The 26,000-nt window shown below is 35.9% G+C and overlaps 1 protein-coding gene across 8 annotated transcripts; it reads left to right on the plus strand.

The window, feature by feature from the left end:
* Positions 1–1,605: 1,605 nt before the first annotated feature.
* On the plus strand, positions 1,606–20,997 carry LOC139115539 (monocarboxylate transporter 12-like). Of its 8 annotated transcripts, none has more exons than XM_070677710.1 (7): positions 1,606–1,705; positions 3,100–3,320; positions 4,901–5,086; positions 16,088–16,635; positions 17,630–17,834; positions 19,151–19,315; positions 20,496–20,997. In XM_070677710.1, the coding sequence occupies exons 2-7, from the start codon at positions 3,152–3,154 to the stop codon at positions 20,651–20,653; spliced, it is 1,431 nt and encodes a 476-aa protein (XP_070533811.1). In that variant the 5' UTR covers positions 1,606–1,705; positions 3,100–3,151; the 3' UTR covers positions 20,654–20,997. The 8 variants fall into 8 exon arrangements, with proteins under 8 accessions (XP_070533811.1, XP_070533814.1, XP_070533812.1 ...); XM_070677711.1 differs by having other exon boundaries at positions 1,626–1,948; XM_070677714.1 differs by having other exon boundaries at positions 1,626–1,948; positions 3,114–3,320.
* The last annotated feature ends 5,003 nt before the right edge of the window (positions 20,998–26,000 follow it).

The raw sequence follows: 26,000 nt of genomic DNA on the forward strand, positions 1-26,000 counted from the left end.
ATCATTTTTCTTTTCCAAATGGAGTAGCAGTGCAAATTTTTTTTATTGGTCATCAAGTTTGTAATGCCTTGTATATGAGGGAGTCGTCATTATTTACGGCCTGAAACTCCAAAATTTCGAGTGACCCCCCTCGCCAACCATGATGAATTTGAGTAACGTCCCTCTCTAACTCTGAAATTTTGACTGATCCCCCACTTAGAAAAGTTAAATACCAATACATGTATTTGTAAAATTTACAAAATACAGCAACAAAGACCTTTCAAATTCTGATGTACCCTGCTAGACTATCATCAGTTATCTCATGATGGTTCAAAAATGGTGAACCCATCAAAATTAAATTCAAAGTCACAATAAAATAAAGATATAAAAGCTCACGCAGTATCTAACCATATAGTATATCGTTTAATTTGGATGGGTATTATGACAGGGTTTTCACTAGGATATCTGACCAGGCAGAATTTGAAAGTACAGGGCGAGAACACGCGAGAGGCTTAGGGAAAAAGTGTCACAGGGGCTTTCCCCTATCTTGCATGGAAATTTTAAGATATTGATGTGTGCAATAGTGCAGTCTGGTGCAATCTGAGAGGTGTTTTTTTTTTATTTTTTTACAAAGTGAAACTGTTAGAACACCCCAAGGGGGAGAGCACGAGAGGGGAGTCCCCCCCTCTCGTATTGAAAATTTTGAGAAATTGATATGTTTAATGGTGCAATCTGAGATGTGTTTCAATTTCGCACAAAAAATTGAGTAACCCCACCCTCCTTCTTCCTCTCCACATTTTGAAGTTTTCAATTTTTTAGTGACCCCCTCCCCCTTCACATTCCTCCGAATACATGGCGAGACACCGGTGAATCGATACTGCTTTGACCCTTGTCATGTGATCTCAGTCCCCGGTAAACCAGTTTGTTGAGTAAGTGATTCGTCTTAACAGTGTCTTAACACTATTTTATTGACTCCTGTCTTGTGTTTTAAATTTTCACTATTTACAAAAGTCAAATAGTCCCCTTTAGATAGTGCCTATGCCATTCTGAGATATTGCAACAGAAATCCTGAAATATGATTTCTTGGGTCAGAAAAGGGAAGGAAGACATTGAGTGTACTGAGGTGTAAAGTAGACCTATGTAGTGCATGCTTATATCATAAGTGCTGGGAAAAAAACATAAGAATTGCTTGTGGTAAAAACATTTGCACCGCCTATGGTGGCGCGCCGGTAAAGAATACATGAGAATAAGGTTTCCAAATTTTGCTAATTTCTGGAGCATTGTGACAATTTTTTTTTCTCAGGCCATGACAGATTCAAGTTTTTTTTTCTTCTATCTCACCTGGTGACAATTTTTTTTTCTCAAAATCCTCCATACCCCCCCCCCCAGAAATCAAATGGGTCTCCCCTTACAAGATTTAGAGAATATACACATAAAAAATACTTGTGTGGACATCATGGAGTTTCAACCGAGACTGAAGACAAAAGACCTTTACACCAATATATACGCATTCAACACCTGGTGACACAAGCGTCAATCAAAGGAATTCTCTTATGTAACGAATAGATAGTAATTATATGCTAATCTTCGAAACGCATATAATTGTTCAGCACTGCGTCTGTACCAAAAGTTCACCAAGGGAGGGCGCACTGCATACTGCATACAAGGTCACAGTGCGACGCAAGAGAAGAAAACAAGGGAAAAAAAGGCTCGTATACAAAACTAGGTTATAGCATTACTCTTTACTATCTTTTAAAGGACCATTCACGAGCCCGTGTGGTCTGTCTGCTTGACAGCGTCTGTCAGTCGCGTTGACCTTCACTGTTTTATAGATCACTATGTTCGTCCCTCGAGGATCATAGCGACTCTGCTGAAGCATGAAGTCCCTTACCGTAAGAATTCATCCACGGTGGCTGAAGCCAGCAGCAAAACTTTTTTGTCCCTTCGTCAGACATCTCAGAATGCAAATGTATGAACTTCCAGCTGAACTTCAGTACTAGCTAAACTGTGGCGTGGAATCTAGCAGCCAGGCATTAATCCATGAAGGCATTAATTAGTAAATAATGTGTTTGTTTTGATACAAGAAATTTCTTCATTTTCACTTGCCTTCAAAAGTAAGAGGAAAGTGGCGTGCAAGTTTTGGCTGCTCGCTTCCACACCATAGTTTTGGCTGCTAGGTTTTGGCTACTAGCGTCAGTTGAGTGGGTCATAGTGGGTGGAGCAGTTTCATGTGATTTGTGTTATTACCTCCCAATGCAATGCTAAAGGACAACAGAGGAGCATATGATTGTTGACGTGTTCTGTTGATATTCATGGTCCCTGTATGCGACTACATGCGCATGTCATAGCAATTAGTAGGAGAGAAAACTTGCAATGAAAATTGTTTATATACTGTTTGTCTTCATAGACTACGTTTTGGTGGCCATGAGAAAGATGCCTTCATATTTACTTAAGATTTATTATAACTTCATTGGCCACATGCTCATTCTGTCTCAATTCATTAAAACACGTTCAGGTGACGAGAAAATAGATATAACGATATATACTATAGTCCCTACTGGTTTGAAAAAAGTTACATCAGAGGGTATTTTTCCAAAGAATGTTTCCCTATAAGTGTCGATCACCTGCAACCGGGATGAGAAACGAGTCTCTGACTAAAACAGCAAGATTTTCTATCCCAACAGCGTAGGAACTTTGAAGCTCATTGATAGCAAAGATTCAAGTGCAACGTTATGCTATAATATTTTTGCAAAGAAACTGACACTCCTGTTCCGGCACATTTGAAACAATAATGTGAACATGTGGTGTGTTATAAAAAACCTATAACCTGGTCTTTATTCGGGCTATAGCACCCATTTATTACCCCTCCTGGCCTTGCATGTCCAGAAACACATTGTGCAACCCCTTGATCTACAGCCTGGGAGAATATTGTTTCTCAGAATCTGGTAATTAAGGCATGGGCCCTTGGGGTAATAAACAGGCGCTGTATCCCTCATGACAAGCATACACAGTTTCTCTACTGTCTATGTGACAAGGTTATAGTTGTTTAATATTATGTAAGCCTGCACATAGTGAATAAATTTGTATTCAAAGAGTTCTCATGAAAAGTTCATATTGTAGTTCTCATTGTTTAGCACTCCACACTACTTGCAAAGTAGCACGATGCTTTAGGATGTCTGACGTGGAAATCTCGAGACAGAAACCTCTTGATGGTGGCTGGGGATGGATGATTGTCCTTGCAACCTTCATCGTCACAGCACTGGGAGCTGGGAACATATACTCAATTGGTGTTTTGTTTGTAGCATTTCTGGACGCTTTTGGTAGATCAAAGGCAGACACATGTAAGTATATTAATGTGCAGGTTGTTAGTTTGCGTAAACATACATAGTTGTTCACTCAGAAAGGATACATTCACAAAATTATACAGGGGAGTTGGGCTGGAGGAATCACAATTGAAATCTTTCTTGAGATCCTCCCGCAATATCCTCAAAAAAGTTTCAAATCCCCTACCTATGTGATCAAAATTTTTCACCCCCCAAAAAAACTATCATGTAGCCACAGAAATGTTGTCAGCAGTTTGCAGAGCTATATTCCAAAGGCACTATGGAGCCAGATTAGAATGCAGATCAGATTGCAATCACTTTATTGAAGGCGTAGAGTATGCATTTGCTGTTGGTGGCATAGAGTATGCATTTGCTGAAAGAATAATTTACACGATACAATAAAGTATTGTGTTACAGGGGTTGATGTAGTCACGTATAAGGGAATAAAACCAATATTTTACAAAATAATAAATAATCAGAAGAAGAAATATGAAAATTATTTTAAATGAAGTGTAATTTGCATTTTCTTTGTCATATCAGTAAAATACATAAATATAGGCATATTTGTCCGTCATTCTCCATGCCACCCATAAGTGAATGCAACCTGATCTGCACTTTTGTTTCATGATGAATGAACCATAACAATCAAAGTCAAAATGTCATCTGCCAACTCGCTAGGTAATTAGCTAGTTTACCGTCCAGATAACATAAGATTTATTTTCCCACTAACAAGTTAGCATATTTGGTTGCATTACTCTCTCTCAGAGTTGCAGAATGTAAGGGAAACACAGTAGGTTTCATTTTTGTCACCTGTGTTTCATAGAATATCCCTTTTCACACTTTTGGTATGTTTCTACAATTAGAAAGGATGCACTGGCAAAATACACAAACTGCCAAGTCGTGTTGGCAGAGAACATCACCAATATCATTCAAATCAATATTGAGATGTGTTCTGTCTTCATAGTTTACAAGGACCGACCTAAAATAAATACCAGCTAAAGAAAGGAAAGAGAGAAAAAAGCCAATCCCCACTGATTTTCATCAGACTAACAGCAACGTCTTATTGTTAGCCCGGTAATTAGGATCACGCCACTACCCTATCTACACTGTACCTCAGCCAGAGAATATTGCTAATAACATACCAACTTACATGTTGCCAGAAATGAACCTAAGACGTGAAAAGCAAAACAATAATGTTTGTCTTCAAAAATACAAAAACACACAAAAAAGCCATGCGTGAACTTACAGGCTGAGCTGATATTGTTGATATAAATCCAAGATATGTATGGTATGTGGAGAAAATGCAATGAAACAGACATTTTCACAAACCTATAATACCTGATTTCTCTACTGACGAATCACTTAAAGTGACGCCGTTATATCAGTTATGAATCATTTATAAATCATTTAAATTCAAGATAGTTGACACATTTATAATAATGAGTGTGTTCTAGATTGGGGATTTGGCCGAGCGGTTTTGTCTGTGGCTTCTGTGCTAGGTGACTGGGTACCGTAGGTTGTGAGTTCGAACCCTGTTGAAACCACCATATTTCCAATATTCCTTTACTTTTTAAGTCTTGTTTTTTTTCTGTTATCAGCATGGATCAGTTTGATTTTCATATTTTGTTTTGCTATGTCATCAAGCACGGGAATTGCTCTAGCCAGAAAACTGGGACATCGAAAAACTATTATGATAGCCGGGTTCATGGCAAGTTGTGGAATTCTTGGAAGTTCCTTTGCCACAGAGCTGTATCATCTGTATATTACCTACGGTATAGTGACAGGTAAGTTTCCAAAACAAGGAACATGGGCCTATCATAGCTTGTGGAAAATACAAGTCATAAGAATTTTAGCTAAGTATTTGAAATGTAATACGTGCTTAGGCATACACTGACATATCATACACACTGACGACACTGATGTAAGGGAGCGTTCAGTTATTATGGTTGGGGATTGGCCAGCAACTTCTTCCTGTACATCGCTCGAAATAAGTAAACCCCCCTACCAACTGCACCAAAAAATAGATGACCCCCTTTTAAGATGACAAAAATTTCATGACCCCCCCCCAATATCTGTGCATTTATGAACGTTAAATAATTGATATACATGTACTTGTGGTTACAAGTGGATGTGTCTGTGTGTGTGTGTGTGTGTGTGTGTGTGTGTGTGTGTGCAAGAAATTTCATTTTGGAATTTCACCAAAATGTAAATTCACTATACATTCGTCTATGAGGAAACTACAAATAATTTTTTCCAATTCAAAACTAGGTTAATCTGTGTGTTTATAGACATTTGATAATTCATTTTAATGTACCTGGTTAGCCTAGGGTGGTAACAATCAGATGTGTTTAAAAGAACTTTGATTTTAGAATTTCACTGAAATGTTGATTCACTATACATGGCTGTCGTTGAGGAATATGACACTAAACTGGTCGAATAATCATTTCCATTCAAGGTAATACATTACCAGGTCCATGGGTCATTTGTGTTTTACAATTTAAAGCCCCCGTAGCTGTAACTCTTGAAATTTGTTGACCTTAAAAAGGCTTTCTATTTTCTCTGGTTTTCTTTATATTCTACAAATTTAAAAGATATAGTCTTTTACTACTGAAAAAATGGACAAGACATCTAAATTTAAATTTTAACCGTTATTTTGATTTCCCGCCATTTATAAAAACTGGTAATATTACAAAGAAAACAAAGCATATGATGTCCCAGTGGAAAACATTCAGCACTATGCATTATATTGGACTACTCTGTTGTTTCTGTGAAGATTCCAATGCATATATGCATGACGTATGGTGTTTTTGCTTTATTTGCATGAGGGCGCCATTTTATGTTTGGTCAAACGTTTATTATTTATCTTGCTCAAAATTGCACATGCAGTCCCAGTGGACAGTTTATTATACTTGTACAAACACCCCTCAATGAGTAGATTCCCACAAACTTGTTTTAGTCTGGAAGTAAAATCACAAAAATCATGCTAAATGATACAGCTATTGAGCCTTTAGGTAGGACCATCCTGAAACACAGATAGTTAGTGGAGTACCAGATGTCCGGAATGGGTAAGCGTATCCTGCTAGCATTCTACACCCATCAGGATTGGTCCCAAATTTATCAAAATATTGTACGAAATGATACAGTATGAAAGTATGAATAATTTTTTTAGTCTCCACGGACACCGTCCTAGGGGACTTATAGGTTTGGTCATGTCCGTCCGTCCGTGCGGCTGTTCATTCACGCAGATATCTCAGAGATGCTTGGAGCGATTTCATTCAAACTTAGTACAGGGATTACTCCTTATGTCATACATATGTACGTCAATTTTTGCTGTGATCTGATCCAAAATAACTGATTGAAGGCCATTTTATTAAAAAAGAGGGGACTATGTCATTGACAATGACTGTTTGAAAAAGAGCTCTATTTGTAGAGCAACTGCATTTAATTGTAAAGATGTTTGTTGCTTAGATCTCTGATGGCACACATTGAGATATGTCAGTATTGCATCAGTTAAATTGCTAATTTGCATATTTTATGATTTTTTAGCTACTATAGACTATAGTCTATAGAAGCTATTGGGATGGGTATCTGTCCGGCGTCAGTCTGTATGTATGTATGTATGTATGTATGTATGTATGTATGTATGTATGTCCGTTTGTGAGGCGTCCGTCCACTCAAATATCTTGAGAACCGCAGTACTTACTAATTTGATATTTGTTGTGTAGATGAAAAATATGATTTTGAGAAACTATTTTTTTTAATTTGTTGATATTGTTGAAAATAGGCAAATTAATGCCAAAAAAGGTGTTTTTGGTAAAAAATCTTCTTCTTCATAACCACTGGTCAGACAGCTTTGTTATTTGGTATACAGGTCCCTAGGGATAACCCAACTTAGATTTGTTCAAATTCTGATGAAATATGCAAATGTGTATTTTTAAGGAATTTTTTTGTCATTTTTGGTCAAAGTTTGACTTACATTGTATGTAATTCTTGTACTGTATAAACCCTATCAATTCACCCAGAAAAAAATAATTAATATGATTTTAAATAATTGAATTAATTAGGAAATCATCAAAGCCAAAATAATTTTAGTGTGGAATTATCAGAAAGTTCAACTTTTTTGACAGTTCATCGTGAATTGAGGATTAAAACATGTAAAGGCAACTTTCCTGAATCCCAACTTTGATATATTCTGAACCACCATTTATGTTATCTAAAAGAAATTGCTCATAATAGTTTGTCATGATAGGGTGGTCAAATAAATAGAGATAGAGAAAGTTCTAATTTCCATTTATGGTTGACTTGGTAAGGATAAAATAAAATTACTTTCTGAGGAAAAAAATAGAGTGGTCAATTAAAAGAGTGGTCAAAGTGATAGGGTTTTTTGGTAAAGCTGGGCTGCCTCATGTGCTATTTATAGCAATTATGCAATCTGTGTAAACAGTGCAATGAAAGTGTAACATGATTCCTTATAATGCTTTTGATGACCTTGAACTTCTTAAGTTTCAAACATTTGTCTCTTCAGTGTGCTTTCTCTGAGTACGTACAGTCTCAACTTATTCAACAGAACTTATTTACAATGTTAATTTGAAAGTTAAAATGTGCTTGGTTAATAGGATGAAAATACTGATATTAAAAGATAACCAGCTCAAGATTCTTTATAACCTGACAGATATGCTGTTTTTTTATGACCTAAATCTTGATTTAAGCAAGTCTTGTTTACTTTAATTAGAATGTAATTAACTCTCGTTTATTTGCTGTTATAGACTAATATAGTCTGATGAAATATGCAAATCTGTATTTTTACAGAATTTTTTTCCATTTTTGGTCAGGCCATCCTGAAATGAGCTATCAAAGATATCCACCTTCTTCATCAATACATGTGTCACAAAAGGTTATTCTCTACATAACACAGCAGAGCTCTGTCAACTGTTGAGTCGCTTGTTTTTTCAAAACCGCTGGTCAGACAGCTTTAATATTTGGTTTACATGTCCCTAGGATGACCAAAGTGAGATAATTTCATACAGTCAGGAAATACTTAATTTTGTATCCATGTCCACATAGTAGCTTCAGGGACTTTGTATATGTTTTGTAATTAGGGTGATATGTCCTGAAATACTGCAGCAACGTTGATGGAACTTGGTGCAGGTCTTTAGCACACTGTCTCATAATAGTGTACAGAGACACTTAGCAGTGTCATGCAACATAATTGCTAATTTGCATATTTAATGAACTTACCTAATTAGTGGGCTATCTCCAGAACCACTTCATCAAATTTGATGAAACATGGTACAGATGTTTATCTCACAGTACGGTAATACTGTGTTTAGACATTAAGCGGTATTGTGTCAATTGATTGCTAATTTGCATATTTGATGAACTTTCATAATTAGTATGTCTAGAAATGCTGTATCAAATTTGATGAAATGTGGCATAGATGTTGATCTTTTGATGATGTAATAGTGTGCATAGATATGTAGAAGTATCATGTCAATTAACTGCCAATTTGCATATTTAATGAAGTTTTGTAATTAGGCTGATATATCAAGAAATTGGTCATCAAATTACATGAAACTTGGTACAGATGTTGAGTTCAACATTTGAATGAAGACATTTATCAGTGCCATTCAAATTAATTGCTAATTTGCATATTTAATGAAATTTCCTAATTAGTAGGCTATGTCCAGAAACACTGCATCAATTTTGGTGAAACTTGGTAACAGATTTTGATCTCTCATTACTGTAACACTGTTCAAAGACATTAAGCAGTATTATTTAAATTGATTACTAATTTGCATATTTGATTAACTCACATAATTAGTATATCTCAAGAAATGCTGAATCAAAATTTGATGAAACTTGGTACAGATGTTGATCTTCCAGTAGTGATATGGCATGCAAAGACTTGTAGTAGTGTCATGTCAATTAAGTGCTGATTTGCATATTTAATGAATTTTTATAATTAGGCTGATATGTCAAGAAACGGTTCATCAAATTTCATCAAACTTGGTACAGATGTTGAGCTCACATATGCTTTAACATTGAACAAATATACTGTGCAGTGTCATGTAAATTGTTAATTTACATATATACAGGACTTTCCTAATTAGAGTGATATGTCCAGAAAAACCTCAAATTTGATGAAACTTTGTACAGATATTGATCTCATAGTGCTGTAATACAAGTAATTGACACTTTGCGGTATTGTGTATAAAATGTGGTATTACACGTGATTTGGCAACATCCAGTCGATTTAGGGACTGGTCGTAAATTAGCAGGGGGGGGAGGGTCGTGGGGATTTCGCAAGAGAGTGGCCGAAAAATCATGACCCTCCCCCAAAATTTAGTCCAAAAATTTCTGACCCTCCCCCAAAGCGAGGCTGAAAAATTTGTGACCCTCCCCCAGTTTCAAAAGAAAAAAATATTACAAATTGATCGAATCTTCAACGTTCACAAATTGAGGTGGGGATTTACAGCACAGGGCAATATAGATAGACACTAGCAAGGGATGCCTGCAAATTTTTTATTTGCTTCTGCTTGTGACAAGAACAAGTCCAGATTTGGATGTCAGCCTTACCTAAGAATACTTTCAATGACTCGGTGTCAGTCACATTTGACCGGCATGGGTGCAAACTAATCTTGTAGACAAAAATCTGGATAATTCTATGCTACAGATTTTTTAGTACTTTTAATAAAAGGGAAACCCCTGATTTCTCTGCCTACACAATATGCATTTCAATTGTTATGATACTGGTTTTAATATACTGTTTAACTCTTACACTGTTTAAACTTAGTAAACCAATCAAAGATAAAGGAGTACTGGTATTCTTGTTTCCAGTGTGGTATGGGTGGATTGTTCTGGGGAACACCATAGGATAAACTCTATGATGAAATTAATTCATTGTTTGATTTTCTGCACAAGTTTGATGAAATGCTCAATTTTCCATTTTGTCAGCACACTTGTAAATGTGGAACAAACCACAAAAAACAGTTTTAAGACTTCACTGGACACAAAAAATGACACCACTGCTCAAGTGTCATCAGGCTATGCTGACAAACTGAATCAATACTGAGCATATCATGCTAAAATACAGCAGCTAATACTGAAAAATTCTGAAATCTTATGGATTTATGTAACTCTGAACTGCAAAGTAAACAACAAAACCAACATCTTGTCCCTACACCATTGTTTCAAATTAAAGTGACTGACAGGCAAAAATAACAAAACAGCAAACATGGAATTTATCTATTTTCATTGGGCATTAAAGGGACAAAGTCACTCATTTTTGACAAAATTTTGGTCATTTTAATTTCTGTTGAATATATGCTTTTCTGCTGCTCACTGAAATAGGCTAAATTGCAATCTCTGGTTGTCACATGCTCAACTCATGTGCATGCATGGATATCGCATGTGATCACTTAATAATTTAATTTAAGGTATGTACCAAAAATTGTAGCATAGTAAATTTCACATGTTAATGTGTTTTATTAAAAGTGAGAATTGAATTGCAATAACCAGAGAGTGAGCATATTTCAGTGAGAATAATCTATCAAAAGAAATTTAAATGGCAAAATAATGTCAAAAATTAGCAACTTTGTCCCTTTAACTTGGTACATATCTAGTACAGATTCTTTTAATTCAAGTGTCAAGCAGCATGACCGTTGCACTGTTGAAGTATTAAAATGGTGGCAATGAATATTTTTATAATTGGTGCATTGACAAGATAGTACTGTAAAATGTTGACAAAATAGCTTTGTCCAAAGTATCATAATATTAGCCATTTCTGAACAGGATGTAAGATTACACCACCATGTGAACTCACAAATATTTCCAACATGAAAGTGCAGTCCTCTGCTCAGTGCCAAATCATGTACCGGTATGTTGTACACCATGGAGGTAGACACCAAGCATAGCATCATGTGAACAAATTTAAAGTCTTGGTACTATAGATGACAGCTAAACAAGATTGGCAGTCTGCTTGTTTCAAAGCTATTTAAAAACTTTCTTCATATCATACTTGACCCCCTGGACTTGACCTGCAAGCTTGGTACGTACACTGTATTCTGGAAAATGACAGTAACTTTAACGTCATTTTAAGTCAGAGATTCGTCATATGTCATATAAGTCATTAATTTCACTCAATTATTTCTGTACGTTCTTCCTGACTGTCAAAATTGATTGAGGTCTAAGTATTGAAAGTACTTCATTTAATAATTATTTTCATAAATAAGTTTCACTTACAACTGGACTAAATTGTCACTACCTCCAAGTGTGACTGTGAACATCATTCTAAAAATATTCAAATAACTTCAACACATTCAAGTTTGTTTACAAGTGTCGCGCTGTACCAAGAAGTTCTCTGGACGTACACTGTACATTTTAGCGTATCATTTTCAGGAAATAAAGGTCTGTATGTTTAAATGATTGACTTATTGATCAGAAGGATTTTGATATTGCAATTCACAAATCTCGGTGTTGTTTTCCCAAGCAGGAGCGTATCAGTATCATCATGGAGCTACCAAGCTCTGCATGGCAGGGCTGTGTGTTACTGGCGGTATAGTATATGGCCTCCTACCACATACCGTATAACGCTGGTAACACACAGCCCTGCCATGCAAAGATAGGAGCTACCACTGTCTTTTGGTGGTACAGTGGTATCATATATTGCTTTATATATTGCTTTTTTCGAGTTTAAGCTTTTAGTTTTTAGGGTTTGGTCATATTGACGTTCTACCTAAACACAAGTCCAAATATTGAGGTACAAAGGCAATATTGCCCTATGCTAGGAGAATATGTGTACCACTGTCGCTACGCGAAGGCTACTTACCCAGAAGAGCTCTCTCTACCGGGTGCATAGGCCTTCACTTTGCGACTGTAGTTGCACCTGTGTGTGATGAGTATGCCGTTGCTGGAGGCAATCAAAGCAGCCAATATGGAATGGAATAGAGCACACTTATATACTCTACTAAGAGTGATTGTAATAAATAATGCTCTTCACTTGGCCATTAAATAAGTCAACTAGTAATAATATTACTAGTTGACTTATTTAATGGCCTTTTGTAATTAGGATGAAGCCCACATTGTTTTAACGTTTTCACAACCATGGAACTCATCTTTAATCACAGACCCAATTAATGAACATGATTTTTCCTCTTAAAGGACTTGTTATCAACATACCCATTGAACAAGTGGGGACTGTGTCATCAACGATGACTTGTCCGATACAAAAGTAGCTAAATCTGTGTATTTATAGATGTCTTATAATTAATTTTAAAGTACTTGACTAGACTAGGGTAGTTAGAAGTTGATTGTGTGCGAGAAATTTGATTTTGGAATTTCACTGACATGTTGATTCACTATACATTGGAGTCTATGAGAAAACTATTCAGGTGTCCCCCCGGACTTTGCCGCCCCACCCCCAGCAATAATAACTGAATGCTCCCTAAGAATGAGTATTGTTATGTAGTGTGGCCGGCTGGAGTTGGTCATAATCGTTCAGTACTTGTATTATTCTCGAAGGTCATTGCTATCCCAGTTACTCATATAAGTTGCCGGTAATAATGCACATACAAGCAAGTGGTACCATCATCAGAAACTTAAATCATGATATATATTTCTACATGGTTACAATATCTAGGATGGTCGGCTGTCTAAAAAGTCGTGGTCCGCCACAACTAGCTGTGGGTCCATAGCTGTGGTGTTTTCAGACGGGATTCATGCCTTTTACGGGCTGGTTTTGACTTTTACGATTTTAACCCCACCACCACAGCTATGGGATATTCCATAGACTAGCGTCCATGTTCCGCCGCAAGCACCCTTTGCGCAAGTTTGTTCGACGATATTTCGAAAAATTTTCCATCCAAATTACAAATTGCCAACACTCATCGACAGCTTGATTATTAGAGACTCACCAGACCAGAAATCCGCTCAAAATTCACTGAAATATCGCCTTTTTTCTAAGTTTGCGCGACATGACTACACGGAGACCGCCATTTTGCTAGCGTAAAACTGTTGGTCGAGGATCCCTGCAGTACGTCACTACAGTGACGTAGGGCGGTGACCTCTCAACTTCTGAACACAAACTAACTTACGGACAGTATCCGCGCGGCGCGCCATGAATAATCATAGATCCAAGGACTGAACTTTTTTCCCCCAAGTAAAAGTTTGGTTTTAGTTTTGTGAGACTGGGAATGTCCATATGACGAACGATGGTCATCGATATCACACGATGAATCTCTCAGTTTGTGTTTAGAAGTTGAGAGGTCACCGCCCTACGTCACTGTAGTGACGTACTGCAGGGATCCTCGACCAACAGTTTTACGCTAGCAAAATGGCTGTCTCCGTGTAGTCATGTCGCGCAAACTTAGAAAAAAGGCGATATTTCAGTGAATTTTGAGCGGATTTCTGGTCTGGTGAGTCCCTATTATGATCAAGCTGTCAATGAGTGTTGGCAATTTGTAATTTGGATGGAAAATTTTTCGAAATATCGTCGAACAAACTTGCGCAAAGGGTGCTTGCGGCGGAACATGGACGCTAGTCTATGGAATATCCCATAGCTGTGGTGGCGGGGTTAAAATCGTAAAAGTCAAAACCAGCCCGTAAAAGGTATGAATCCTGTCTGAAAACACCACAGCTATGGACCCACAGCTACGCCACAACCAAATTATTAGACCGGGCTTCTCACTTAAGTGAGTACGTGAAAGTCTCCAAGCGTCTACATCTCTGTGCATAAGTGAAGAAGTACGAGTATCAAGAGTAAAATAAAGAATGTAAAGTTTCTTGAGGGTGTACAACTTAAATAGCTTCCAAATCTGCATATCGTCATGACTTTGGTACATGTATACATCTATAATTAAGAAAAGATGAGTCGGCAAAAGCATAAGAGAGGAAGGTCGTTTCCATCTTAGTACAATGTCAAACAGGATGAAACAATCTGTTGACCAGAACTTTGAGGACCAGATTTGACATATGGTCATTGCTAATGACTTGAGCAGTTTGAACAATACATCGCTAAAACCAACACAAATGGTTACTTCAAAGGCCGGAAAATAAACAAGGAGAGATCATTCTCACAACACATCACTTGTAGTGTTACTGTCAGTCAAAGTCATTGTCAGTTGATAAAACTAAATTTTAAAGACTAAAATACTAAACATTCAGTGAGAGATGCTAAAGTATTAGTTTCACATCAATATCTTTCAGTAAGTCATTATGCAGTATCCGCACCTCAAAAGTGAAAGGCAATCTCTTGCTCAAACTTTCCTGAATAAAACCTTCAACAATTCTCTTTCCAAATCAAGAATAAAAGTCAGGGGTAACCATGCAAATTTTTGTACTAGAGAAATGAATTACCAAACATTTTTTTACAGATATTTGAAATTCACAATGGCCACCATCCGTGTATAGGGAAAAAGAAAATTTGCGATTTTCAAAAAACTAAGGCGGTGATATTTTTTCTTATTCCTAGAGCTTTAAAATGAGCCCAATAAGCTTTAGATTAAAAAAGAACTGTAAGACTTTAAGACTCTGATTATCTGTCACTAAGACACACCCCACCACACAATTTACTCATTATGCATTTTTACTGACATGATCTTGTTCTTTCCTATGTTGGATTAAGAATAAGATAACAATCACAATCATACCCATCCATAATAAAGTAACACTAGGTCAAAGTTTGTGATACATAGTCAATTGTTATAAACATAGACACAAAACAGCACAGAACAGACAGCAAGCACTGGTATACACAGTGAAGTCCAGTTTGGGAAAGAAAGATATATGGACCTCTTGCAAAGATCAAGAAGTGATGTCACATGTTTCAAAAACTAGTAAGCACCTCCTGCCCCACATGTGGCACCAATCCGCAAGTCAAATAGGTAGTGGTCACTAACTAAAGACCTACGTCACTGATGCCATCAGCAATCATTTGTCGAAGAGAGATATCATACTTATCTATGCCTACCAGCTTGTGATACCTGCCCAAAAAGCATTTGAATGTAGAGACAAGTCTTTCTCTGGTGTAACCTTGATTTAACAGTTTGTAAGAGAGATGGCCATGTCTCTCTACAAAATCACCATATGCACTGCATGCTCTTGCATATTGAATAAGCTGGGAAATGTATACCCTATAAGCTGATAAGAGTTGAATATTACTGATGAGGTGTGGGAAATTGATGATACTAAAGTTGAAATCATCTCTCTTGTCATAGAGCCAAGTAGAAAGGTGACCATCAGAGTCAAATTCAAAGAAAATATCCAGATATGAAGCAGAAGAGGCCGTCTCTGTAGTTTCTTTAAGCTTCAATTCTGGAGGATAAATCATAGCGAGATAGTCACTGAATCTGGAGTAATTCATTGACATAACATAATCTATGTGTGTAAATGTATGGTTGAAAGTTCTAGCAACAGAGACCTTTTTCTGTCTGATTAAGTTCCGGATACATTCTGCCTCGTGAGTACAGAAATAAGTCAGCAAGCAAGGGAGCACAGTTAGCATCCATATGCAGGAATTCCTATACACTGTTGGAAAATATGTCCACCAAAATCAAGAAATATGTTGTTGATGAAGAAATCAAGCATACTAATAATGTCTTCCTCTGTAAAAAAAACCTAAGAATTAGTAATATTCTTGACAAAAAATGTAAAAATTATTCCCTAATAATAACTGTTTTTGTTGAAAAATGCTTGGTTGATGATGTTTCTCATGCGTTCTTTCAAGGTTATTAGCTGCGTTGATTTACCACACAGCTGAAAACTTTTAGCTCTTTCCTCTGTCTCCACAGGAACCAGTCTAGGTCTGACGTATACTGTTGGTATTGAAATGGTCAGCATATATTTCAAGAGGAAATTAATGATCGCTCTCGGCTTAGCCTTTGCTGGTTCAGGTGCTGGACAGTTGATATTATCCGTCTTTACGCAATTCTTGGTAGAAACATATGGATGGAGGGGTGCACTAATTATACTTTCGGCGTTTGAATCCAATATGTGTGTAGCAGGCGCCCTCTTCAGGCCTTTGACCACAGAAGTGAATACCCCCACTGTGCCAGAAAGTTCTCCCCAGAGTGTTGTCGAAACGATCACACACCATGAAATTAAAGACTCAAAATTGGACAGCAGTGATGAGTGCTTTCATGACATCACCACTTCTACACTGTCTGAAGTGACAGTGGTAGAAGAGGAGAAAAAGAAAGAAGATTCCATTTTATGGTCGGTGAAAGCATTTTTAAAAACTGTCTTTGGAGTTCCACTGCTCAAGAAACCCATCTTCCGGTGCTTGATATTCATAGCAGTTGGATATGGATTTTCCGAGATTGTTCTGGTGATGCATGTTGTAAGTCTTTTGTTAGTCTGCTATGTGCAGTTCCCTGGGTGCAGTGGGGCATGTACATTGAGGGGTGAGCAAATCCACTAGCTGGAGCTCACGGACTGGCTGTTTGGCAAAACATACCCTGCATCAAATGTAATGTCAATGTACCGATATTGCTCATAACAATGCATTGCCACTATAGATAACAGGTAATTTGCATTTTCAGGTTATTTTTTAAATTGTTGCTTGATTGTTTGAAAGGCTGCATGAAATTTGATGAACTAGTGCCACTGTGGTGTTTACCATAAGAAAGACACAGACATATTGAAACACATTTAACAGTTTCATGGCAACTAGTCACCGATTGCTATTTTTGTGAACTTGTGGAAATTAACATGAAGAAAACAAGTGACAAGTGGCATCTAGACTTGCTCAAAGTATGTGGGTATATAATTATCAAAACACAATAAATAGAAGATAAACTTAAGTAGTAGTAGGCTGTTGTGTAGATCATGTGATGAATATGATGACCCACATCTATAACTGGCCTGCTGAGAAAAGCCAAGTGACTAGGGTCCATTCTATGCAGCATCATAAATTACATGAAAATTCAGACTCTCACAGAGATATTTGTATTACATAAGCTTAAATTTTAAATATAAAACATCCTGAGATTTTCATGTTTTGTATTCTATAAAAGAAATGTTTTTCCTTATTCTCCTCAGTAATGGATGAAGTACAAAGTATTAGTATTGCATAACAAATGTGTTGTTATTTATTCATTGCTGGTGTTGATAAATAATTTCTATTTAGGACTTAAAGTCAGTTATCAGTTATACACAGTGCATTTTGATACCATCTTAGGAGTTAAAAAAAGAAAACTGTGCTTCATGTAATCAAAGTACTGAGAAATACCAGAAGTTACAATAATGGAGAAGTATTGATTCAACGAATGCTTGTTCAAGACCTATAGACAGTGTCACGCCACATATCTAAAACAAACATTGTTTTTCTGTAGGTAAGACGTGCCAGAGACTTTGGAATAGGAGATACACAAAGTGCCTACCTTCCAGCCGTAATGGGATTAATTCAGTTAATTGGCAGGCCACTAGTTGGGGCCATTGGAAATATACCATGCGTGAAGGCGCATATGCTAGTGGGTGCTGCGTTGGCATTATGCGGAGCACTTACAGTTGTCAGTACATACATTAAGAGTTATGCTGGTGAGTGTTTGCAAATGTTTAGAATAGATGTTTTTGAAGGAATCTAATCTACCCCACCAACAATATACAGCCTTATATTTTAACTCCGCTGTCAGCAACATTGAGCTTATCTAATAGGTCGATGTATGTTGTCGTCATGTGTCGTTCACATCTTTTGTCCATCAACTTTTTACTTTCAAAGCTACCTCTTCAAAAGGGCCAGTCTGATTCCTTTAATATACAGAGTACAGGGCCCCATTGATGACCTTAATCAGATTTGTTCAAGTTGTGAGGAAGTATGCCAATTTTATCTTTGAGGCCAATTTTGCTATTTCATCTCCTAAAAGGCTTCTTCAAAAGCTTTAATATTTGGTATACAGTTCTCTAGAAATGATCTTATTCAGATTTGTTCAAATTGTGATGAAATATGCAAATTTGTGTTTTTAAGGCAATTTTTGTCATTTTTGGTCAAAATCTTCAAAAATTTTCAAAACTGCAGGTCAGACAGCTTTGATATTAGGGATAAGCATGTAGGTCCCTACGGATCACCTGTTCTAGATGTGTTCAAATTTTGCAGAAATATTACTAAAATTTGTATTTTTACAAATTTTTGTCATTTTTGGTATAAATTATTTTTTCCAAAACCACTTTTCTGATAGCTTTGATGTTTGGTGTACAGGTTCATAGGGATGATCAAAATGTGATGTATTTGAATTATGATGAAATGTGCAATTTTGTATATTTTGGGTAATTTTTGCTAGTTTTGATCAATTTATTTCTCAAAAACCACTTGTCTGATAGCTTTAATATTTGGTAGACATGTTCCTAGAGATGATCTTGATGTGATATGTTCACATTTAGATGAAATCTCCAATTGTTTTTTTGCAGCTATTTTTGCAATTATTGCTCAGGCCATCCTAATGTGAGCTAAAAGATTTCCACCTTCATTAACAACTGTGTCACAAATAGTTATTTTCTACATAACACCTGAGCTCTATCGGCTGCCAGGTCACTTGTTTTTATAATAATGGAGATTGTGTGGGACAATTCTATTTTAATTGTGTTTTTCAACATTTTTTGGCAGATGTTCCTTTCATTTGTTCATAGAGTTACTGAAATCCCTAGTTTTTGAATTGAAATAAAATTCTAAAACTGTGTTTAAAAAGATGTTTGGATGTATGTTTGTCTGCAATTGCAAATAAATTTTCAGAATGCAGTCCCAATATTTTCAAAATATACCATGTGGCATCAAAGTAATTGTTCTTTTTCATTTTCTGTTGAGGTATTAAAATAAAAAATACTGTAAATGTAACTATCATTATAATTATTATTATTAGCTCAACTTCTGTATGCTGGCATCGTTGGTCTTTGCATAGGAGGTTATTTCGTGGGCTTACCATTGACCGTAACACAGTTTTTGGGTCACGAGAATATCGGACTTGGAACTTCTGTCTTAGTACAAATACTTGGCATAGTATCACTTGCCAGTGGGCCATTTGCAGGTATGAGATCACATTTATCAGATGGCTGTAGCATACTTTAATTCAAAAAAGATAAAAGAGATAAAGATAAAAGATAAAACTGTTTCATGAACCGATGAAGAGTACTTTAAGACACAACTGTCCACTGTCCCTTTTAAAGATCAGTCAGTTTAGAATGACATTCATGGCTGATTGGTCTTTGATTAGTCAACACTTATTATAGAAATTATCGCAGTTTGCCATCTTAATCGCTGAGACATTTAAGTTTAACTTGAAATTGCAGAAAATGTACATGAAATTTCAGGAATTATCAGTGATTCACAGCCTAGCAGAGACTGATAGCCGCTTAGCAAACTTCCTTCACAGCAGGACTGGCATATTTGTGTATCAATCATGGTTTACGTTATACAGCGCTTTTAGAAAATGCACTTGATCTTATATTTAACCATAGACAGTAGAGAAACTTTACCGTCTATGATTTAATTCATCTGTTAGTGTGAGTGTACAATTGATATACAATGTATGTAAGGTCTGCTTTGAAGGAGTGTTTTATGAGGGCTGCCAGTCTCAGACAAGCTGGAAGTTGCTGATATTTGTTGCGATTTCAAGCAACCTTTTAAACGTCTCAGCCATCTGAAAGGCAGGGTGTGATAATTTCTGTGGTACTAAAGGTACAGTATAATTGGCAGATTAGAGTCCCGGACATGCACATTGTATATAGTTATACAGCAGAGTGCCGGAAGCACTTTGTGTTTGCCAGCAAACTTGCTTACCAAGGTCAGTGAATTATATGCCATGATCATGATTATAGCGCATTTAAACATTCCTGTTGGCAGTCCAGTATATATTTTGTTGTTTGTTTAAGATCATCCATTCTTCTGTAATTAAATATGATGAATGCCATGTCGCCAATAATAATGTAATATTTTAATCGCCAATGTCCATTGTGCTATCAACACTTCTGAAAATAAGACTTCGATAATGACAATGTGTCGCCAAACCCCTTAAATTTGACTAAACTGCAATCATTGTCTGATTATTATTTACACACAGATTGTGTTACTTGCAAAAACAAAAAGAATTCACACTTTCTCGTGTAATGTAAATGCTATTCTTGAATTGTAAGGTTCTAGTTTATTTGGCAGAATAAGGAATTATTGCAAAACAAATTTACTTTTCACATTTCTGTTTTATTTGTCAGGATGGATTCGTGATAAGTACGGAGTTTATGACATTGCGTATTGGACTGTTGGACTTGTGTTAATGTTGACATCAGCTGTGGTGTTTGCACTGCCCTCTATTGACCGGTCTCTTCAACGAGGTTGCTTTAGTAAGGCGCAAAGAGAAATCGAAGAATGAATCACAGGATTCTGCAAGCACTACATTGATGTTTTCCCTACGAAAAATTACCATTTTTTATTATCAAACTTTTTCATCGCACAAACTTGAACTGTGTCAGTGAAAGCCAACAACTATAATCCCCTACTAGCCCTCTATAGTTTTCAAAGAAAACGGTCTATATTTGTCAATATGCTGCATCTGTCGTGGCTACTGATCACCATATGGTGGATTACCACCTTCATTAATCAACCAATCAAATTATTGTATGCATCAGGTCTTTTCATATGGGCTCAGTTCAATTGATATGCAGGAAACAACAGTTATTTTGTATCAAGATTGAAGTAAAATCTTTTAAAAACCTACATATTCAAATTGTAAGAGTGTTTAAAGTTATATATATATATATATATATATATATATATATATATATATATATATATATATATATATATATATATATATATATATATACAAAAATGGATTGCTTGTCAATGCAGGCAAAGTATAGTGCTCAGTGCATTTCTGCAGGGCAATTATACTGAGAATCTAGGAACTTGTAGTTGTCACTGTACAGGCTATTGCATGCGCTAGGCAATCATCAGATAGCAATCATCAGATGATGATTGCCTAGCGCATGAAACAGCCTGTAGAGTGACAACTACAAGTTCCTAGATTCTCAGTATATATGTATATATATATATATATATATATATATATATATATATATATATATATATATATATATATATATATATATATATATATATATATATCTCAATCATCAGATGATGATTGCCTAGCGCATGAAACAGCCTGTATAGTGACAACTACAAGTTCCTAGATTCTCAGTATATATATATATATATATATATATATATATATATATATATATATATATATATATATATATATATATATATATATATATATATATATATATATATATATTGTAAAGCGGTGTTGTATGTATGTATGTGTGTATGTCTCCCTGGCCACATCAAAAGCTCAAAAATCACTGCACCTACCATGCCCAAACCACCTTAGTATTTGGTGTACAGGTTCACCCAGTACACACCAAAGGTGGAGATGTAAATCTGTTCAAATGAACATGTTAGTGAAAAAATATATGCAAATGAGGTAAACACACGAAAATCCTGAAAATTGCTAAAGTTCTGTAACCATGGGCAGTATTTTGGTGAAACTTAATATTAATGTTCCTTAAAATGACTTTAGTTAGATTTGTTCAAAGTTCGGTGAAACTTTCATAAGATCGGTACTTTTGAAGCGAATGTTCCCATTTCTGTTGAAAATTATTCTTCCTTTAAAGTGCTTTTCCAATTGCTCTGAATCTTGGTATACATGTTTCCTAAGGTTACCAAAGTTAGATTTGTTCAAGTTGTGGTGAAATTTGCATATTTATATTTTTAGGGCAATTGTTGTCCTTTTTTGTCAAAAGAACTTTTTCTCTGAAACCAAGTGTCTGATTGCTTTGGATTGTCTTCAAATTGTGATGAATTTTTCATATTTGTATTTTGGGACAATTTTCCGTATGTTTGTCAAAAAATCTTCTCTGAAACCGCTTGTGTGAACTATTAAACTTGGTATACTTGATCTTGCATGTGACGCCATATGTTTGGGATAAAACTTTTATATTTTTTGCGAGGAGGGGCAATTTTTCCCAATTTTGGTCAGAAATCATCTTCTCTCTGATCGCTTGTCCGATTGCTATGAAACTTGATATGAATATTCTTGTGGATTAACTTAGTTGAGTTCAAATACTTGTGAACTTGTCATATTCTTATTCTTGGATCATTTTTAGCTCACATTTGGTTATACCAATGTGAGTTTATCGTATAGGCTGAAGTCGATGGCGTCTGTATGTATGTATGTGTGTATGTATGTATGTATGTATGTATGTATGTACAGTATGTCCGTCAACATCAAAAACACACAAACCGCTGCACGTTTCAGCTTGGTATTTGGTGTGTGGATGCATCCTGGGCTATAGATGGGATTTTATTCAAATGAAGTCTGCATTGCCAAAATTATGCAAATGAGCTTACAAAATGTGAAAATGGTTGAATAAATAACTCAAGAACCGCTTTTTTGATTGCTTTGAAAATTTGTGTGCAAGTACCTTAGGTGAACCTTATACAGTTTTATGAATATTGTGAAGATATCCTTAATTTTGTATTTTTGCTGAATTTTTTTGTGATTTTTCTCATTTTCAGTAAAAATTCTTCTTCTCTGAAACCGCCAACCCAATCGCTCTCAAATTTGGGTTGTCTCTTTGCAAGGGTATTACTCTTCTAATTTGTTGAAATTATGACAAAATTGGGAAAATTACTATTTTTGAGCAATTCTATCATTTTTGGTCAAAAAATCTTAAACAGTGTTTCCTTTTTAAAACCCCTGGACAGACAGCTTTCATATTTGATACACAGACGTACAGAGATGACAATAGTTAGATATGTGGAAATTGTCCTGAAATATAAAAATTTGTATTTTTAAGACAATATTGTCATTTTTGGTCAAGAAAACTTTATCTCAAAATTACTTGTTTGATAGCTTTGTAATTTGGTATAAGGTCCCTTGTTTGATAGCTTTGTAATTTGGTATAAAGTCCCGAAAGATGTTATTAGATAAATTTTCTGCTCAAAGTGTTGGGAAACCCCAAAATTCGTATATTTTAGGTAAATTTTCTCAGTTTGTGACCTTACATGACCTACACCAACCAGGATATGTTGTGAGACAATTTTGAAGGCTGTGAACATAATTTTGTCATATTTGGTATCAATTTGTAGGAAACTTTGATCCAGAAAACAAAGCTGAGGTGATTTTTTTCATTTTGGACCAATTTTTGCAACTTTTCTATGTAAGACATACAAGAACTGATGAGAAATTTGGATCCAGGATAATTCCAGATGTTGTAATCACTGCCCACAGTTGAAGGCATTTCACTATCTGTAACTACCTTAAGTGCTGTTTACATTAGAATGATAACACTCATGACATTAATTAAAAAATCTCCGAGGTTGTAAATGTACTTCCTGTCATTTGGTCTTATGTAATACCAAGGGTTGGAACATTTGATATTCAGGAGGGGGGTAGGGTCTAGAAGATTGATGATGTAGCATTACTTTTTTACCAGATCCCTTGTGCATTTTTTGCCCACTCCCACCTTTTCTTTTTATCAAGCCTTCTCTGTTTTTTGTTGTTGACATTTGCTTATGTATTTAGGATCTGCTTCTCCCATTGCTATAGAAGTTGATATGCATGTTCCTAAAGATGACCTCCAGTACCTAAGTTGGATACCTTATTTGCTTTTGTCATTCTTGTTTTTCCTGGTTTAAATATTTCTTGAATGGATCAATTCAAACCGAATGTGAGCACATAGTGTCCTTGACGGTATTTTTCCCGTTTTGGGTCAAAAAATCTCTGAAATTGCTGGTCCCACTGCTTTGAAATGATTTATTTCATTTTTGTTCAAATTGTTAAAAACCTGCAATATTGTATTGTGGACGATTTTTGCTGTTTTTGGTCAAAAAAGTGTGAAATATCTCATTCTTGAATTTTCTTGTCAACTTGTAAAAACTTGAGAACCGCTGCACGTTTCACCTTTTTTTGTGTGTGCATGTGCTTGTTCGAATGTATGGAATTTATTCAATGAAGTCATCATCTACGAAAAGTGTGCTAAGGAGCAAAAGTGTTAACCTGGTGAAAATCTTAATAACTGAGAGTCCAAATTTTATATGTTGGTGATGATTTTTACAATAAACACAACCAAAGACCTCTAAGCCAGTAATAAGTTGTTTCTGAAATATTACTGCTCGGTGAATCACAAAATATGGTTTACATAAATTCCATGCAATACAATATTACAAGAGGACACGTTTACTTTTTATGGTAGATTGTACCGTTTATTTTGATGTACCAGGCTGCATGGTGTCGTGTGTGTGTGTGTGTGTGTGTGTGTGTGTGTGTGTTGCAATAGTTGCCAATCACTCCGTATTTGATGGATGGCGAATCAAATGTATTCAGTGACAGATGCTCTTGACAATATGAATATTACAAGGTAAAACCTGTAGATGTTATTAAATATTTTACGTACACTCGTTCAGGCCTGCCACATCGAACCAAATGTGTGCAAAGTGTCATTAACGTTATTTTCCCGCAATATATAGTTTCGTAAAAAACTTGGCAAATGACCACGCTGTATTGGCACGTATTTTATGTTTCTAAACGATGTTGAGCGAGGCTCTAAATAACGGAGCCTCTGAAAATAACGATGACCCTTTCAGTAACTCATATGAAAATATATTCACATAACGGTGCTTTACCTGTTTACAAGTTGTGTACATGTTGCCTCAACATGTACACATTATTAAAAAAACAGTTAAACTGATATTCAGTGATTCTTGCTTTTGATGTACCGATTTTTTCAAGAAAGACGGTGTAATTCTTTACAATGAAATTTATGCATGGACCACATAGCAACTAAGATAATATGATTCACCTCACCAGACAATCTTTCATTAATCTTGATTCCACACAAAATTTTGCCAAGCTCAAGTTAAATGTGAACCATACAGCCGCTTTACACTGTGCCATTTCCTACAATTCCTGATACTTCTTTGGCAATGACCCATTCAAAATAGCGAAGACAAGTCACAATACTTCCAAAAGGGTCATCTCTTGTTTTCCAAAGCTTTTATTTATGTATCTCTTATGCAAGCATTTCCAGTGGAATTCTCTTAATTTGTTCTCATTTTGTAAGTCTATGAATCTACGAAAATCCAAATGCGCTTCCATTCGATCTTTCTTCTGAACTCACTTGCCAGCTAGTTTAAAAACGTTTTTTATATAAATTAGCTTGGCAAATTTATGACACAGGAACAGGCGATATTGGCTAATAGCCTCTAAGTAATTGATTCGCATGATATTGAACAAGAACCCTTTTGTACGAAAATGTTACCGGAGCCTTCAATATGCCGAGTGTGAAGAGCTATGTCGTTTTATCGTCTGCAGTCATATCAGTTATACTAGTCAAACATATTTTTGATCAGAATCTTTAGAGCCGGGAAAGGATTTTTATAAATTCAGTCCCTGCATTAAAAATAAACCATTCCTCAGGCTAGTAGAGGACTGTTAATATTTAGGCAATCTCAAAAACCGTGCACCGATAATTGTGGACAGACAAATATACATGAATACCGTGATGGTCCTGTGCAATAGCGATACTCGAAAGCATCGACAACATTCACCCTTCATAATCAGTTGAGTATTTGGATAAAAAGATCCTCAATTCATTGGTCATGAGAGTTCCTGCTGCAGGAGGTTCGCAACACATTTGCACGATGTACTA

The sequence above is a fragment of the Ptychodera flava genome, chromosome 17, assembly GCF_041260155.1.
Source record: "Ptychodera flava strain L36383 chromosome 17, AS_Pfla_20210202, whole genome shotgun sequence".
NCBI classification, from domain to species: Eukaryota; Metazoa; Hemichordata; class Enteropneusta; family Ptychoderidae; genus Ptychodera; species Ptychodera flava.